This window comes from Eptesicus fuscus, chromosome 20 (assembly GCF_027574615.1).
Source record: "Eptesicus fuscus isolate TK198812 chromosome 20, DD_ASM_mEF_20220401, whole genome shotgun sequence".
In the NCBI taxonomy this organism is placed as follows: domain Eukaryota; kingdom Metazoa; phylum Chordata; class Mammalia; order Chiroptera; family Vespertilionidae; genus Eptesicus; species Eptesicus fuscus.
The window spans coordinates 17,934,163-17,951,158 of NC_072492.1; the positions used below are offsets into that span (position 1 = coordinate 17,934,163).

Below are 16,996 nucleotides of genomic sequence, written 5' to 3' on the forward strand. Positions count from 1 at the left end.
AGTTGGGATTCTTGGCGCTCCTTGTCCTACCGCTCCAGGCTCGCGCGCTCTCTTCCTAGAGCTCGGTCCCTCCCAGGGAGTGAGTGTGTGTATGTGTGTGTGTGTGTGTGTGTGTGTGTGTGTGAGTGTGAGTGTGTGGATGCGCGCGCGCGTGGCCCCCCGCCTCCCCTTCCCACTTACCTCTCCCCTGCATCCCCCTCCCCCGTGAGCGCGCCCAGGAGGGCCCCCACCCCCACCACCCCCACCCCAGGAGGAACACCGAGCCGCAGCCGCCGAGGCAACGTGAAGTTTGTGCGGCTCAACATGACGCAAAAATTCTTGAAGAGCTCTTTGGCGGCGGCTATCTAGAGATCAGACCATGTGAGGGGCCGAGAGTACAAATACGGCCGCTCGGGCGCAGCTCCGGCACAGGCAGCGGCCGCCCCGGGTGCCTCGAGGGCGCGAGGGTCCCCCGCGTCGGCGAGCCCTGGGACCAGCCTCCCCGCGGACTGCCGGCAGGTGGGTGCGCTTTCCTTCTTGCTTCGAACCCCCACTTCTGTCCAGAACTCCATCCCTCTCTGGCGCGCCAGGCACCTGGCGAGGGCGTGTGCGCGCCTGAGCGGCGGGCTCCTGGCGGCGCGGGACCGGAGTCCGGCCGCAGGGCGAGGGGACCGTGGCGTGGGCGGGAGGCCTCCGGAGGGAGGGCTCCTTTGTCTTGCGCCCGCGTGCTCTGCGGTGTCCCAGGCACCAGAGCGAGACCCTTTAAAGATGGTCTTAAGCGCAGTGCCATCCTGCGCTTGGGGAAAAGTTGCTTTAGTTTCACCCCAGAGCTTACGTCTGATCTTGACTCACTGCCCTCGCGTGCAGGGGGCTGCGTGCAGGCGCGTCTCTGCTGGGAGAGAGCTGGTTGACTATCCAAATGCCTAACTATCTAGAGAAATCTCTGAATGACACTTAAGGGGGACGAGGCTCCGTGCGCTTGGGTTGTTTTCACTGGCAGAGCTGCTGCGCGCCCAGACATCTCACAGGCCATTCAGAATTTATGTGAAAGCTAACGCCAGCCAGCTCTTTCGCCCCGCGGAAGTGCGAGGCCATCAGCAGCTTGAAAAAAAAAAAATACATACGTTCAAATCTGGTTTTGAAAAAAAAAATCTCTTTGGAGCTAAAGAGCACATTTCCTTTTGCACGGGGTCTTTGGCCTAATGAATTCCTTTTTTTTCAGTTGGGGTTCTAAAGAATTTGAGAAGGCTAGAATTTCTGAGTCAGACATAACAAAGGCTTGTGTGTATGTGTTTTTATGACCAATTGTGCCCAGAAAGAAATGAACCAGGTCATTGGATTATTTATGAGCCTGCTAGCTCTCTCACCATAGTAAGACGAGATCAAATATTTAATGTGTTTTGTTTTTAGTTACCTAGGAAAACATCTCAGAAAGCAACATTGGGATGTGAGTTTTATGTCACAGAGGGTCCCTATGGGCAGTGTTCGTATTTGGGTTTCTGGGAGTTAAGGGAGACACTCAGCTGTGACTCTTTCTCCCACCACTTTCTTTTGTGTGTAGCCATTGATGCCCAAAGGTTCAAGATGGGGGGGAGAGGGGGGCTGCTTCCAGCATGGCTGAGAGGCAGGCTCTCAGAGGGCTGGTGCAGATTAAACAAGCCTTTTAGGGCACGGGCTTCTCTGTTGTTTTTACTGAACCTGAATAAGAGCGGATTGAGACTGTTTCACAATTAATCAAAAGCCCCCTCGACACTCTGATGATCCATCGAGGACCTTTCAGAGATGTGATACCAGCACAGATACTCAAACCCGTTTCTCTCGGTCTCCTTGCTTAAGAAAAATACATGTACGAGCGTTGAGTGGTGGGGTTGGGAGTGGGGGTGGAATATTTAGAAGTTTTAATGAAATCAACAAAAACCTCAGAAATTCCTCTTTGGGGGATTCTGAGCTGCTGGAGCATTTTGATGGAAGTTGGAGAGGCATGACTAAGAGTTTCACCGATGGGCGAGATGACAGTGCAATAGGGTGCTTGTGGGTGGGTGGGGGGGGGAGGGGGTTCTTACAACAGGCTTGCAAAACACCGTGGATGACCCTCCAAAGAGAAACACGGGTAATCCCAGAAATTGAGCCAGGAAGTGGCCGTTCCTTCTTTATACCCATTGAATGGCATAACTTGAGAGAGCAAAGGCAGGGCTGCCTGAAGAAGTGTCATTTTAACGAACCAACAGTTTATTAAGTTTACGCTTCGTGAATCAGCAAGATATAGCCATGACTTGACTTTTTTAACCAAGATGCCTGGGTGGCCAAAGGGAAAAGGCAGTCACGTTTCTGTCACTTTCAGGAAGTACCTAGAACCGTTGTTATTCCGGGGCCAGAGATCAGCCCCTCTGGGTCTCACGGGCCTTAGCGCTAAGTGAGGGGAGGAGGGGGGTCCTGCATAAGGTGATGTCTAAGTCCCCTGCGCTCATTCTGTGACTGTGACCCTGACCTTTCTGCTTTAAGTAGACACAAGTTGAAATGATGGGGCAAAATGCCCGAGGGCAGGACTCTACCTAGAGGTCACCATCCAATCCGGGTCCTCTGGGGGCCTCCTGGCTTTCGCTCTAAGACGGAGGCTTTGCACACTCTTACCCACACAGGTCAGGTTCTGCACCTCAGACAAGTCCGACCAACAGGCCCGAGCTCCCTGACTTCCTGACTCCCCTGTGCGAGACGCCCAGGGGGTGGTGTCGTAGAAACAGCCTCCCGGCAAAGCTGATTTGGGCTGAGTGATCTTCCCAGTCACTGAGGTTTGTGCACAGAACAGGCTGGGATGTGGCATCAAAAATGTCCCGTTTCTTCATCCCCGGGGCAACGGATGTGACTGACTCGGCTCCTGTGGGTCCAGGTGCTGCCACCCCGACCCTGGACAAGGGTACTTGCCAGTTTCTGGGTTTAACTGGACAAAATAGCTCCCTGAGGAAAGCAGATCGTCATCTGTTTAGGTGGAAACAGATGGGACTAACCTCTGAAAGGCAGCTGGTATGAAAGGTTTTCCCTGGGCGGAGGGGTGAGCTGCTCTTCTAGGCGGACACAGACCCCGGATTTCTAGGCAGAGCTCCTCCTTCTGACTTGAGCCCACATTCAGAAATGACCTCTGAGTCACGTCCCTGGGAAGGGGGCGTCCGTCCAGCCTGACCTTTGTCAGCTCCCACTGACCGGGAAGGTGAATGCTCCTTTACTGAAGGGTGACAACATGCTTTTAAACCAAGTGTTTTCCCAGCCCTGGGTCTGTTGGGGTGACCAAATGAGTAGAGATAAGGTCTGACTGCCTTATTTTCTTCTTTCCTTTGGCTCCCCTGGAACCTGGCAACAGCCCTCTCTCTGCCACCCCAACCCTGGACCAAGAGGACTTGTTAGTGGGTATTTAACCCATATGCTTTTAAAAAGCCACAAACAGTTACCCGCCCCCCTCCTCCCCATCTCCCACCCCCCACCATGAACCCCAGAAACCTCTGGACTGCAGAGCAAGAGATGAACCCCGTCACTGGAGACATGGAGGTGCTATCCCAGGGCCGGCTCAGTGACCAGGGTCCCCAGGCACTGACAAGGGGCAGATGGCCTGGGGGAGGTCTCCTGAGGCCCAGTGCTTCATGTCATCATGTGACTGACATAGGGAGGGAAGAGGTGAGAAAGGGGTTGGGACAAGGCCAAGTGGCAAAACCCAGAGAGCCAGTTGCGTGCTCTGGAAGGATCCAGGGCGGGAGGCTGGTGGGTGAGCTCGGTGGCAGGGAGCAAGTCGGTGGCCTTTGCCCTCTTGGGTTTTCGCGTGGCCTTTCTGGGTAGTCGAGAAAAAAAAGACCCGTCTATTTCCTTTGTTCCTGAGCTGCCGAATGAAAATAGAATAGAGGGAATCTTTTGCTCTAAGAGGCTTCCTTGAGTTAGGGAGGGGCCGAGCTGGCCGGGCCTGGGAGGGGATCTGCTCAAGCCCCTCCGGCCGAGGAGACACCGCCAGGCCTGGAACCTGAGGCTCCGGCACTCCGAGCTCTTCTCTCCCTGGGGTGTGTTGTTTTTAAATGCTAATCTAGTCAGCTGGCTCTTTCCCCGATCCCAGAGGAAAGGAGCCGGGAGGGGAGGGAGGAGGAGGGAAGGGGCCGGGGAGAGAGCAGATAGGCTATTCTGGGTGCGCCTGGGCAGCAGGGAGGTTTCCCAGCTCCTCTGAGGGCTAGAATTATCTTTCTCCCCCCAATTTTTTAATTTTGAAAAATTGCAACTGAAAAGTTGTACACATTTTGTCACATTTGTGTGGGTACTCTAATTTTACACGTGCACCTAACTTTTGCATATGTAATGTATAGATATTTTGATACGTTGCATATAGTATAAGACGCAATATAATAATTATACAACTTACATGTGTCGATAATTTTTGCATTGAACCTTTGAGAATTTGCAGACATCCAAATATTTGCCGCTAAATACTTCAGCCCGTGCTTCCTAAGAACAAGGGCATTCTCCATCATCTCCCAGCCCCGTGGTTACATTTGGGCAACTTAACATTGACAAAACATTACTATCAAATATACAGCCCATATTCAAGCCCCCCCCCCCCAATCTTTCAATGATGTCCTTTGTAGCTTCGAGGGTGACTTTTTGAAGTGGGTATTTAAAAAGGAATCTCCGAGGGATTGGGAACCCTCTCTCGCCCTTATTCCCAGTGCCTCTGAGAACTAGATCAGGACTGGGTCATCATGAACTGATTTTTCACGAATGTCTCCAAACTGTGCGTGTGACTCCTCGTAAAGCACACGTTAGGACTTCTTGCCCCAAGAACACAGGCACTTTCCATTCAAGCAACAGCACCCAAATCACAAACAGCCGGTGGCTGAAGCGGTGTCCGCCCGCGGCCTCCATTCCCCCTGACCCCATCTCTTCCCCCGCATTGCTCTTCCACCCGGAGAAACGGGCCCAGTCCCCCCTCCCCTCTGCTCTTCCCACTCTCATTTGATTTAATTTCACCTCAAATCCCTTTCTCCTCCCCTTCTCTCTCCCGCCTGGCTCAGCCGCCACAAGTAACTCCACCCTCAGTTCACAACACACTGGCCCTGGGGCTGGTTTTCTTCTCTCTCCTCCCTCCTCTCCCCGTCTTGGCTCCCTCTGTGGGGCTCCTCGTGTTTGTTTCACACACACGAGTCCTCTTAGCAATACACCTATATTAAGGACAAGAAAATCTGTGTTTGAAAACGCTCCTACGCTTTTTTTAAATCTCGATTGCTATTTATTGCTTAACTTGCATTATAACAGCAATAAAGGCGTGTTTATAAAGTGTAAGTGACACTCCTAATCCTGCTTAATCTAACACATCACCTGTTTGAGTTTCCCAAGTCTCTTTCCTGGCCAGTCCACGCGGAGACACATGACAGTGACGGAGTGCAAGCAGTTTTGTTTTCTGTACAAAGTTAAGTTGTGAGGTTAAGGGTAATAAGGGATTCCAGTCCTCCTCAGCTTCTGCAGCTCTTTAAAGGTGCCGAAAAGACCTGTCGACGGATCCATACAAGAGTTTCTCTACTTCCTTGTCCTTCTGTCCTTCGATTAAATTTCCCTCAAGAACCAGAAAAAGCCCTAGCTGGTTTGGCTCAGTAGATAGAGCATTGGACTGCGGACTGGAGGGTCCCGGGTTCGATTCCAGTCAATTAAAAAAAAAAAAAAGAACCAGAAAAAAATAAAATAAATAACTCCTGCCCCGGCCGGTATGCTCAGGGGTTAGAGCGTCGGCCCTCACTGAAGGGTTCCTGGTCAAGAGCACGCACTTGGGTTGCAGGTTCCACCCCCGGCCCCAGTCGGGGTGCATGCGTGAGGCAACCAATTGGTATGTCTCTCTCAGATTGATGCTTCTCTCTCCGCCTCCCCCCCCTTCCCCCCCCCCCCCCGCCCCGCTTCTTTCCTCCCTTCCACACCCTCTAAAAATCAATGGAAAAAAATATCCTCGGGTGAGGATTAACGAAACAAAATTTTAATGGACTGGAAAAGTCTGACATGTTCTGGATTAAAAGAGAGCACAGGTTGTGCTTTGTGGACTTTGATATAAGTACCCGTGGGCACACCCATCAAGAGTCTGTGTTCCAAATGTTTATTCGTGAGTTGCTTGTTTAGAACTTGGAATATATTTTTAACCCACAGAAATAAATGTTGTAAATGGTGGCTAGCCTCCTAGCTAGTTTACAAAGTCCTAGTTTAACCATAAAAATACGAAAACATCTAAAATGCACACTATAGAACACAGCATTGTCACCTACTACAGAAGGGATAGTGGTGACAATGAAACCAGTTAGGAGTTATTTTATTTTTTTGTTAATCCTCATCTGAGGAGATATTAAAATATTTATATACATACACACACATATATATTACTGATTTCAGAGAGGAAGAGAGAGGGAGAGAGATAGAAACATCAATGATGAGAAGGAATCATTGATCGGCTGCCTCCTGCACGCCCCCCCCCACTAGGAATCGAGCCCGCAACCTGGGCATGTGCTCTGACCGGGAATCAAACTGTGACCTTCTGGTTCATAGGTCAACCACTGCACCACACTGGCTGGGCACGAGGATATTTTTTTCATAGATTTTTAGAGTAAGTGGAAGGAGGAGGGAGGGAAGACACACACACACACACACACACACACACACACACACACATCAATTGGTTGCCTGCTGCACACACCCCAGTCTGGACAGGGGGATTGAACCTACAACCCAGGTACGTGCCTTGACTGGGAATCCATCCCACGACCCTTTAGTGCTTGGGCCGACACTCTAAACATTCAGCAACACTGGCCAGAGCAGTCGGTTAAATTTTTTGTTCTGGTGACAGTCTTCCCTCTGCCCCCCAGATGCACCACAGATCCTCCGATGGGTGAGAACAGGAGGGGCAGGACCCTGAGAGTGGCACCCTGGGGAAGGAAGAGGAGTCTCACTTGAGGCTCCAACCTGCCAGCCTGGTAGCTGTGGTTCCCAGGGCCCTGTGCCCAGAACATCCAAAATAGACACTCGGAGCTGTGCAGGGCACACACGCGTTTAGCAAGTATCCAGCACCGAGGTATAGAAGCCTTGGGCCCCTGCTTCCAGGGGAGTGCAAAGCCAATATACGTTAAACAAAACAAAACAAAAAACTAATGAGACACGATAATCAACACTGAGTGATGGAGCAGAGAGAGATCATCTTGGGCCGGGGTGGTGAGAGGAAGCTCCATGGAGGGGGTGGATAGGAACGTAAGCCAGGCCTTGGAGGATGCTGGGTAATCAGAGGAAGCCAAGGTGTGGGGTGAGATGCCCTGGGCATGCGTGGGGCCCACCTGGCCCTGATAACCCGAGTGCTTGTTGAAATTCAGCACCCACACAGATGTCTTGAATTAAAATCTCTGGGAGAGCAGCCCAGAAATCTGCTGTTTACGAGTTTCCCGGTGCCTCCCGCCAGTGATTGAGAGAAGCAAGCAGGAACCAGTGAGGGCCCACGGAAGGGGATGGAAGCCCAGCTTCTAGCTCAAGCTGCCCCTGGTCGTGCTCTGGACCAGCAGTCCCCAACCTTTCGGACCTCACGGACCACCAGTGGTCCGAGGACCACCTGTTGGCGACCGCTGCTCTGGACTATGAATCGCTTAACCCCGTGGTCGGCAAACTGTGGCTCTTTGGCCCCTTGAGTGTGGCTCTTCCACAAAATACCACGGCCTGGGCGAGTCTGTTTTCTGTTTTAGAAAAGCAGAATGTGTTTCATATGGGTGGTGGCATAGTGACCATCCATATGAGTTAAGTATTTGTCTTACCTTTATTTAATTCCCACGACTGATCTGTTCCCGTACATGAGGCCTGGTTTATACTTGAGTCAGTGGAAGCTCAGAGAGGTTAAGCGACCTTGCCAAAGTCACACAGCCAGTGAGTGATGGATCTGGGATCCCAGTGCCGATTTGTGAGACAGGAGAGCTGTGGTGGTGGACACAGGAACTGGTTAGTTGGGTTAGTCTGTTCATGTTCCCTGGAGGAGGACCATGCATGCCTACCTAAGCCCAATCCATTTCTTTTCATTGAAGACAAAATGAATGATCCATTGTCCTTTTGGCCCCTGGAGTGGTCGCAACCCCACCACCAACGGCTAATCCTCTAGATTTTACTCTGTGAGGAGAGGAGCTCGATGCTCTCTTCTTCCAGGCAGAGAAAGTTCTGGACTGAGACCCTTCTCCTTTCTCATGGTAACTGGCCCAGGTGGCCCCGGGGATTTTAATTCCTCTCCCAAAATTTAAACTATCGGTCTCAAGGAATTCTTTGGATAAGGAGATGGCTGTGACTGTGGAATTCATTTCTACCCCTTACGCCCAAACAACAAGCAGCTCTTCTCTCCTCTCTCCATTCATATCAAGAAGTCTCTTCATTGATGTTTGAAAGGCGAGCCAGGAGTCCCTGTGGCTCACACCTCAAAGAACTCAGATCAGGATCAGATATTCACATTTTACCTTGTTTCAGCATAATCCATCAGTACTCATAAGAATAGCATTTGCTTTATTGAAGCTACTTTAGAATTATAGCTATTAGTTGATTCTTTCAGGTTGAAAAGTTTAAGTTCAGAGGTTTTGATTTTGGTCTTGTCTTTACAGTGAAAAATTAAATAAAGCAGCAGATGTCAATCAAAAAAGAAAAACATCCCTTCAATAAATACTAACCCTCTTCTTACACTGTGGAGCTTGTGAGCCAGAATCAACTTCAATTCAGGGTCCTGCCCTGGCCAGGTGGCTTGCTCAGTTGGTTGGAGCCTTGGCCAGTGCACCAAAGGGTCACGGGTTCGGTTCCTGGTTAGGGCACATACCCAGGTTTTGGGTTCGATCCCTGGTCGGTGCACGTACGGGAGGCAACTGATTGATGTCTCTCTCTCCCCTCCTCTTTCTCTAATATCAGTAAACATATCCTTGAATGAGGATTAAAAAATTTTTTTCAGGGCCCTGTGACAGAAGCTGTGCAATAGCAACAAAAGGAAGACTTGTAAAATCTGAGGGCAATTGGAAGCCAGAAATGTGAGGTATTTGAACGTGCCTCATCACGTCTACAGCGGGAGGTCCATTAGCGCTAAAAGCAGCACCAGCCTCTCCCTCCTCGAGCATCCTGTTCTTTTTCCCACCAGTCAGATTTTGGCCTTTACCGTGAGCACCATGCAGGCAGGACTGTGCCTGCCTCATCTCCAAGATCCCAGCACGGAGCAGGCACACCGCGCATCACTGACGAATTAGGGTTGTTGATCTGTGGCAGAGGCCCGGCTTGGTGTTTACCATGCTCATTGGTGCCTGAGCTCCGTAATTCCTATCAACCTTGGTAGGTGTCTTGGGACCTTTAGACTCCCTCTGAATAGAGAATGCAAATTGCCACTTGGCTGTGTGACCTGTACTTAATCTATCTCCATGGTAAACCCATAATTCATGGTGGTTTTATTTTGTTTTTGAAATGGAAACTGAGCATCCTGAGCAATGAACTCACTTTGACCCCGACACGTGAAATCGAAGTCCAACATTTCTATAGTGTTTCTGCTTAGAATGTTCTGATGTGCGTCCAACAGACATGTAGGAACAGGGGACGGGCATTTCCAAAGAGCCAGGAGGTTCCATGACTAATGACCATGGCTGTAATCACATGCTTGTTCAGATACTGGTTCCCCTGGCTACGGATACAGGGTTTGTGGAAAGAAGAATGGAGATCTGATCAGAAGTTTAAATAGAAACAATCCTTCTTACTAGGGAAGTGGTAGGGTGAATTAGCCCACTCCCAGGGCTGAGAGGAAGGAATGTGAACAGGAAGTCAACTGCCAGCACCTCAGTTGCACCATTGCACTGCCCCTCGGGTGTGGGGACGAAGCTCCTGCAGATCAAGCTGTTGTCCCACCAAGAAGCTGAGTTACAGGACACCACCCGTGCTCTGTTCCTGCTCAGCCAGGGACAATGGCATACATTCAAGGTGCAAAGGAAGGCTCCTGGGGCTTTTTGTGGCCATGGAGAAACTCGAAGCTTGCCTGGAGGAGGTCGCAGCTGTAATAGTGACCTCCTTTGCAATCTCTCTACCCACCAGGATAAAAATATCTTTTAAAAAAAGAAAGCTTTCAAGAGAGCATTCTTGGAAGCCAACCTTAACAACTCTTACTTCTCTATTCCTGGGCCAGCCAGCTTGCTCTCAGTCATTGTTATCTGCTGATCTCCGTAGAAAAAGCTGTAGAAAAAGGTGGTCAGTGCTCTGCAGAATCAGGAACGTGGGAAAGGAGTCGGGATGCAGCATCCTGCAGAAGAAGGGGGCCCAGGCCAGTCCATCAACTCCTGGCCGACCTGATTATTAATGGGGAGGGGTTTTATTCTCATTGGGAGAGGCCTAGGAGTGAGTTGGAGAAGCGATGTGTGTCTCTAACCAGTTTGGTGGCTTCCAGTGGCTGTACTTTATGTGTTTACACCACAGATTCTATGATCAGGGGTGGGAGCACAAGAGGAGAACCCCAAAAAGCAGAGCGGGGTAGACAGAGGCCAACCTCTGGGGAGAGATAAGCTGAGGCCATGAGTCGGCTGGGGGATGCTCTTAATAGGTTTCCTTACAACTTGGGTCATTTCAGCCTGCTGATAATTTTTTATTACGTGCTGGGGATATTTCAGGAAATAAGACCGTTGTAATGCTCAGGACGAAAATAGAGAATAGTGTATATTCTTGTAGGAGCTGCTCATGACAGTTGCCAAGAAATCAAGATCAGATGCCTTGAGGGCTGAGCCCCTGAGGACCTTAATGAACACACATTGCCCCCCAAAAGTTCACCAACACACACATTTTCCAACTTCCCTGCAGAGTGCCCTGAGGGAGAAAGTCAATGAAATCTAGAACAAATCCCTTGATGCCTGTGGCAGGAAGGCAACGAGTTACTAGTATGGCTATACTACTCCCCTGCACTGTATCCTCAGAGATGGATGATGCTCCCCTTCCATCGACCCTGGCGGACATGCCGAAGAAAGGTTGGGTGATGCTTTGCTCTTTGAGCTTCGATTTAAATTATAGGAAAGCTGTGGTGTTAAAGATAGGAAGAATAAAATTTTGAGTAAAATTGTGAAGGTAGAGAAAGAAAGATCAGGCAAGGGGGTGGCCTTAGTCGGGGGCAGGCTCTGTCACTGAGTGCCATCTGGCGGCACTTCGTAAGCTCTTTAACTCTGCCATCTGTTCTTCCCGGTCGATCTTCAGTGTTTAATGTGGAAAGAGTGTTGTTGATATAGGCCAAAGAGGAGTGCGGAGGCCTTCTTCAAACAACACAGCCAGGGACTGCCAAGTTCAGATTGAATTTAGCTATATATTTAAATATATTTAAAAAATAAAATAAATATATTGACATATCATTGCTCTCTTTAAAAAAAATGAGCTTAAGGAGATCAGAGAACCAAGATGGCAGCGTAGGTAAATGCAGTACTCTCTGCCTCCCACAACCACATCAAAATTACAACTAAAATATACAACAACCATCATTCAGAACCGCCTGAGATCTGGCTGAATGGAAGTCCTACAGCTAGAGAAGTAAAGAAGAAAGCACACTGAGACTGATAGGAGGGGTAGACACCCATGTATGGTCCGACACCCACGTATAGCATTTTTTAAATTAGAAAATAGGATGTCTCACATTTAACAGATGCATTTGTAATCCCACTAACTAGTGTAGTTTAAGATGTATGATGAGTGGATCCAAGAGGGCAGTGGAGTAGGCCACGGAGGCCTCGCATGAGGAGTGAGAGGTCCCAGCCCCACACCAGACCCCCAGCCCAGGGTTCCAGAGCTGGGAAAAGAACCCCTATGACTTTGGGCTATAAAAACCAGCAGGGATTGTGGCTGAGTGATATGGAGGCTGCTGGAGTCCCAGGCAGTTTCTCTTAAAGGGCCAGCTCACGAACTTACATGGTCCTGCTTCCTCTGAGCTCCAGCACTGGGGCAGTGGCTTGGGGGGGATCCAAGGACATACAGGGAGGAGCTGGATTGTCTGGCATCAGAGCAAGAACTCAGGGGTGGCTTTTTCCCAGACAGGGGTGCTCAGAGGGGTCATTGTTCCTATGGTGAGACTTCCTCCATTGCAGAGCTGACTGGAAGCCATATCTGAGTTTCGGTCAGCCTGGCTCACACTCTTTGCTCTGCCTGGTGATTCCCTGAGACACTGCCCCATCCAATTTGCAGCCCCACCGAAGCTATTTGCAGTGGCTTTCCATATGAATGGCCTGTCTTGGCTCAGGCTTCAGACTTTCCTAAAATCTCCCAACCAAGCAGCAGCTGATGTCAGTATGCCCCATTCCTCTCAGTAAGAGGCCCCAGGCCTGGCATTGGCAGCAGCCTGCCTTGTTTCACAGTATAACAAACCCACAGCCAATATCATACTCAGGAGGCAAAAGCTAAAAGTATTTCCCTTAAGATTAGGAACATGACAGGGATGGCCACTTTCACCACTCTTCTTCAACATAGTACTGGAAATCCTAGCCACAGCAATCAGACAAGAAGAAGAACTAAAAGGCATCCAAATTGGAAAGGAAGAAGTAAAACTGTCATTATTTGCAGATGACATGATACTGTATTTAGAGAACCCTAAAGATTCCACCCAAAAACAAAATAAAACAAAACAAAAAACTATTCAAGCCGATAAATAAATTCAGTAAAGTATCAGGATACAAAATAAATATCTAAAAATCAGTTGTATTTTTGTACACCAATAATTATCAGAAAGGAAAATTTTAAGAAAACAATCCCATTTATAATTACATTGAAAATTTTAAGAAAACAATCCCATTTATAATTACATTGAAAATTTTAAGAAAACAATCCCATTTATAATTACATTGAAAAAATACCTAGGAATAAATTTAACCAAGGATGCAAAAGACCTGTACTCAGAAAATTCTAAGACACTGAAGAAAGAAATTGAAGAAGCTACAAATAAGTGGAAGCATATACTGTGTTCATGGATAGGGAGAATTAAAATCATTAGAATGTCCAATATGCAGATTCAATGCAATTCTTAACCAAATACCAATGGCCTATCTTACAGAAGTAGAACAAGTATTGCAAAAATTTATATAGAACCACAAAAGACCCCAAATGGCCTCAGCAATCTTGAGAAAGAATAACAAAGTTGGAGGTATCATACTACTTGATATCAAACTATACTACAGGGCTATATTAATAAAAAATAGATATAGAGATCAATGGAATAGAATACAAAGCCCAGAAATAAATTCATGCCTTTATGGTCAATTAATATTTGACAAAGGAGGCAAAAACATACAATGGGGTAAAGATAATCTATTCAATAAATTGTGTTGGAAAAATTGGACAGATATATGCAAAAAAAATGAAACTAGACCACCTTCTTACACCATATATAAGAATAGATTTTAAAATGGATTAAATACTTAAATGTTAGACTTGAAACCATAAAAATCATAGAAAAAACATAGGCTGTAAAATCTCAGACATTTCTCATAGCAATATTTTTCTGATATATCTCCTTGGGCAAGGGAAACAAAAGGAAAAAGAAATAAATGGGAGTATATCAAACTGAAAAGCTTTTGCACAGCAAAAGACACCATAAACAGAATGAAAAGATACCCACTGAATGGAAGAACATATTCACCAATGATACATCTGATAAGAGAGGTTAGTATCCAAAATTTATAAAGAACTTATAAAACTCAACACCAAAAAACCCCAAACAACCAAATTAAAAAATGGGCAAAGGTCCTGAATAGACACCACTCCAAAGAGGACATACAGATGGCCAATAGACATATGAAAAGATGCTTACCATCACTAGTCATCAGAGAAATGCAAATTCAAACCACAATGACATCACATCACACCTATCAGAATGACTATCACCAATAAATCAACAAATAACAAGTGTTGGTGAGGATGTGGAGAAAAGGACACCCTTGTGCACTGTTGGTGGGAATGCAGACTGGTACCACCACTGTGGAAAACTGTATGAAGTCACCTCAAAAATTAAAAAATGGAACTGCCTTATGGCACAGTTATTTCACTTCTGGAATATATTAGGAGAAACCCAAGACACGGATTCGAAAGAATATATGCACCCCTATGTTCATTGCAGCATTATTTACAATAGCCAGGGTCTGGAAACAGCCCAAGTGCCCATCAGTAGATGAGTGGATAAAAAAAGCTGTGATACATTTACACAATGGAATACTACTCAGCCATAAAAAAATAAGGAAATCTTACCTTTTGCAATAGCATGAATGGACCCAGAGAGTATTGTGCTAAGTGAAATAAGCCAGTCAGAGAAAGACAAATACCATATGTGGACTCTAATGAACAAAATAAACTAACAAACAAAATAGAAACAGACTCATAGATACAGAGAATAGACTGACCATTGTGAGAGGGGCAGGGGTTTGGGGGCTAGATGAAAAAGGTGAAGGGATTAATTAAGCACACACAAAAAATGATGAGTCAATACCAGAGCCAAGTAAAAATGCCTAATTCTCTTCTCCTTTCTCTGTGTGCCTCTCCAACAGAGCCCTCAATCCCATTGATATAAAGCTCTGAGGACCCCCACAGATCGTGCACCAAGAATTCAGTTCAAGTCCTCCGCGGATGGGCGTCAGCATCGTCTACTAGACAGCAGAATGGAGACCACGCCCTTAAATTCCCAGAAGGAGCTGTCAGTGTGTAAGGATGGAGAAGACTGTCAGGAAAATGGACTTCTACGGAAGGGTGTTCCCACCTCTGGGGATAAGGTGGAGCCCGGCCAGATCTTCAATGGGTACTCAGCAGTTCCGAGCCCCGGTGCAGGAGATGACACACAGCACTCCATCCCGGCTGCCACCACCGCCCTAGTGGCTGAGGCTCACTCGGGGGAACGGGAGACCTGGGGCAAGAAGATGGATTTCCTCCTGTCGGTCATTGGCTACGCCGTGGACCTGGGCAACGTCTGGCGCTTTCCCTACATATGTTACCAGAATGGAGGGGGTCAGTATCATGGGCCATGGGCAATCTTTTCTGTCCTGTTTAACTGATCTGATTGCTTAGACTTAGAAGCTTATCTCAAAGATAAATGTCCAGTAAGCCAGCACTCTTTAACTCTGCGTGTCTGAGTCTCTCGGGTTATCAAGTTGGATGAAATCTCCCTAGCCTGACCTCAGCAGATTTCAACATCATGAGTGCTCCATCTGTTTGTGTGTTTTTAAAATATATTTTTATTGATTTCAGAGAGGAAGAGAGAGAAACATCAATGATAAGAGAGAATCATTGATCGGCTGCCTCCTGCACACCCCCCACTGGGGATCGAACCCGCAACCAGGGCATGTGCCCTTGACCAGGATCGAACCCAGGACCCTTCAGTCAGCAGGCCAACACTCTATCCACTGAGCCAAGCCAGCCAGGGCTATTAGTACTTCATGTGTTGAAGAGCCCTTTCTCATCCCTGCGTATCCAAGCTCCACTCTCCACCCAGCGAGATGTGAGGGAGACCAGCAGCCCTGTGCTGAGCCCCTTCACTCCTCAGAGGAATCCAGAGAGGGGAGATCTGTGGAAGGAAAAATTGGGAGGTAGCTCCAGGGTCCAGACCCTCCTGGGCCTTTGGGACTGTGTGAGATCAGAGAAAGGGGTCAGCTCAGGTCAAGAGTCTTAAGTGACAGTCTGGGCATGATCCAGAGCTGCACCCAGCCACGCATGACATTAATGCCAACCCCCAACCATGCATGGATGTGCCTTGTATTCTGACAAGAGGGTTAGATTTTTGAGGCCAGAGACTAGTTCTTTTTCCTCCTCCTACTCCCAGTGCCTTCAGAGCAGTTAACTTATAGATTATGAAAAAAATAATAATAGCTGACTGTGGGCATGGATATGGGATCCCCAGAGAGAGGAGTGGGTAGGTATGGGGCCTCCGTGCTGACACACTGGACTTGCTCTCAGAATAGGAAAAGAAGGAAAGAAGGGAGTCATATCAGGCCGTGTTTATTTTGACAGGAGCTCTGGCAACAGATTTGGGAGGGCAGCTAAAATGAGGTTTGGGAGGTAGTGCATTTGTGTCCATGGCTGACACAGAGCTGCCTGACTTTGCTGCTTTAAGGGCCATGGTCCATGCAGCTGTAGAGGTAATTCCTGTTGGAGGGGGGTGGGGTGGGGACAGGACGTGGAGGGGGGGGGGCGGGGAGAGGCCAGCACTCACTGCCTGGAAAGAGCAGAGGTTGGAATCCCTTACCTCTAGCTTGGGAGGACTCACCCTTAGCCCGAGCATTACTTAAGGCCGTGGTCGGCAAACTGCGGCTCGAGAGCCACATGCGGCTCTTTGGCCCCTTGAGTGTGGCTCTTCCACAAAATACCACGGCCTGGGCAAGTCTATTTTGAAGAAGTGGCGTTAGAAGAAGTTTAAGTTTAAAAAATTTGGCTCTCCAAAGAAATTTCAGTCGTTGTACTGTTGATATTTAGCTCTGTTGACTAATGAGTTTGCCGACCACTGACTTAAGGGACTGGGCCACTAGTTTCTCCTACACTCATTCCTTACGGTGAAGCCAGACAAGCAGACCCTTTGGACAAATGCTGCCATGACAACACAGTGTGGTTCTTATTTTCAATGCAGATTTCCCCAGAGTGATGGTAAGTTAGGTGGAAACTCCAGGTTTCTAGGTTCACAGCACTTTATGCGCGGGAAAGCTGTCTGGGAAAATCAAGCCGACCCGTCCTTGGGCTGTAGGTGAGCCATCCTTCACCGGGCATTTCCACACTCTGCCTGGGCCACGGGAGCCAGAAGCGCAGCAGCCCCGCCCTCTCAGCCCACGACGAACTAACCTTCTCTGGCTCACCTGCAAAAGCGGCTCAGGAGGGAGCATTCTGGCCCAAAATCCAACGGAATTATGGAAAATAGCTAAGTGTCAATAGTCGAGTGTCCAGAGTCAGGGGTGATACTGATGAACAAAGAAACCAATTCAGTGACTCAGTGGTCATCTCAGCTCTTCCACAGGCGGTCACAGGAGACCTGTCCCAA

General features: G+C 48.3%; 1 protein-coding gene across 3 annotated transcripts in view; it reads left to right on the top strand.

The window, feature by feature from the left end:
• Positions 1–247: 247 nt before the first annotated feature.
• SLC6A4 (solute carrier family 6 member 4) overlaps positions 248–16,996 on the top strand; it is a 37,310-nt gene continuing 20,561 nt past the window's right edge. For all 3 annotated transcript variants that reach the window (XM_008147853.3, XM_054709315.1, XM_054709314.1), the window contains exons 1-2: positions 248–498; positions 14,526–14,979. In XM_008147853.3, the coding sequence (XP_008146075.2) occupies positions 14,637–14,979 (343 nt within the window). In that variant the 5' untranslated portion in view covers positions 248–498; positions 14,526–14,636. The remainder of the gene's footprint in view (positions 499–14,525; positions 14,980–16,996) is intronic.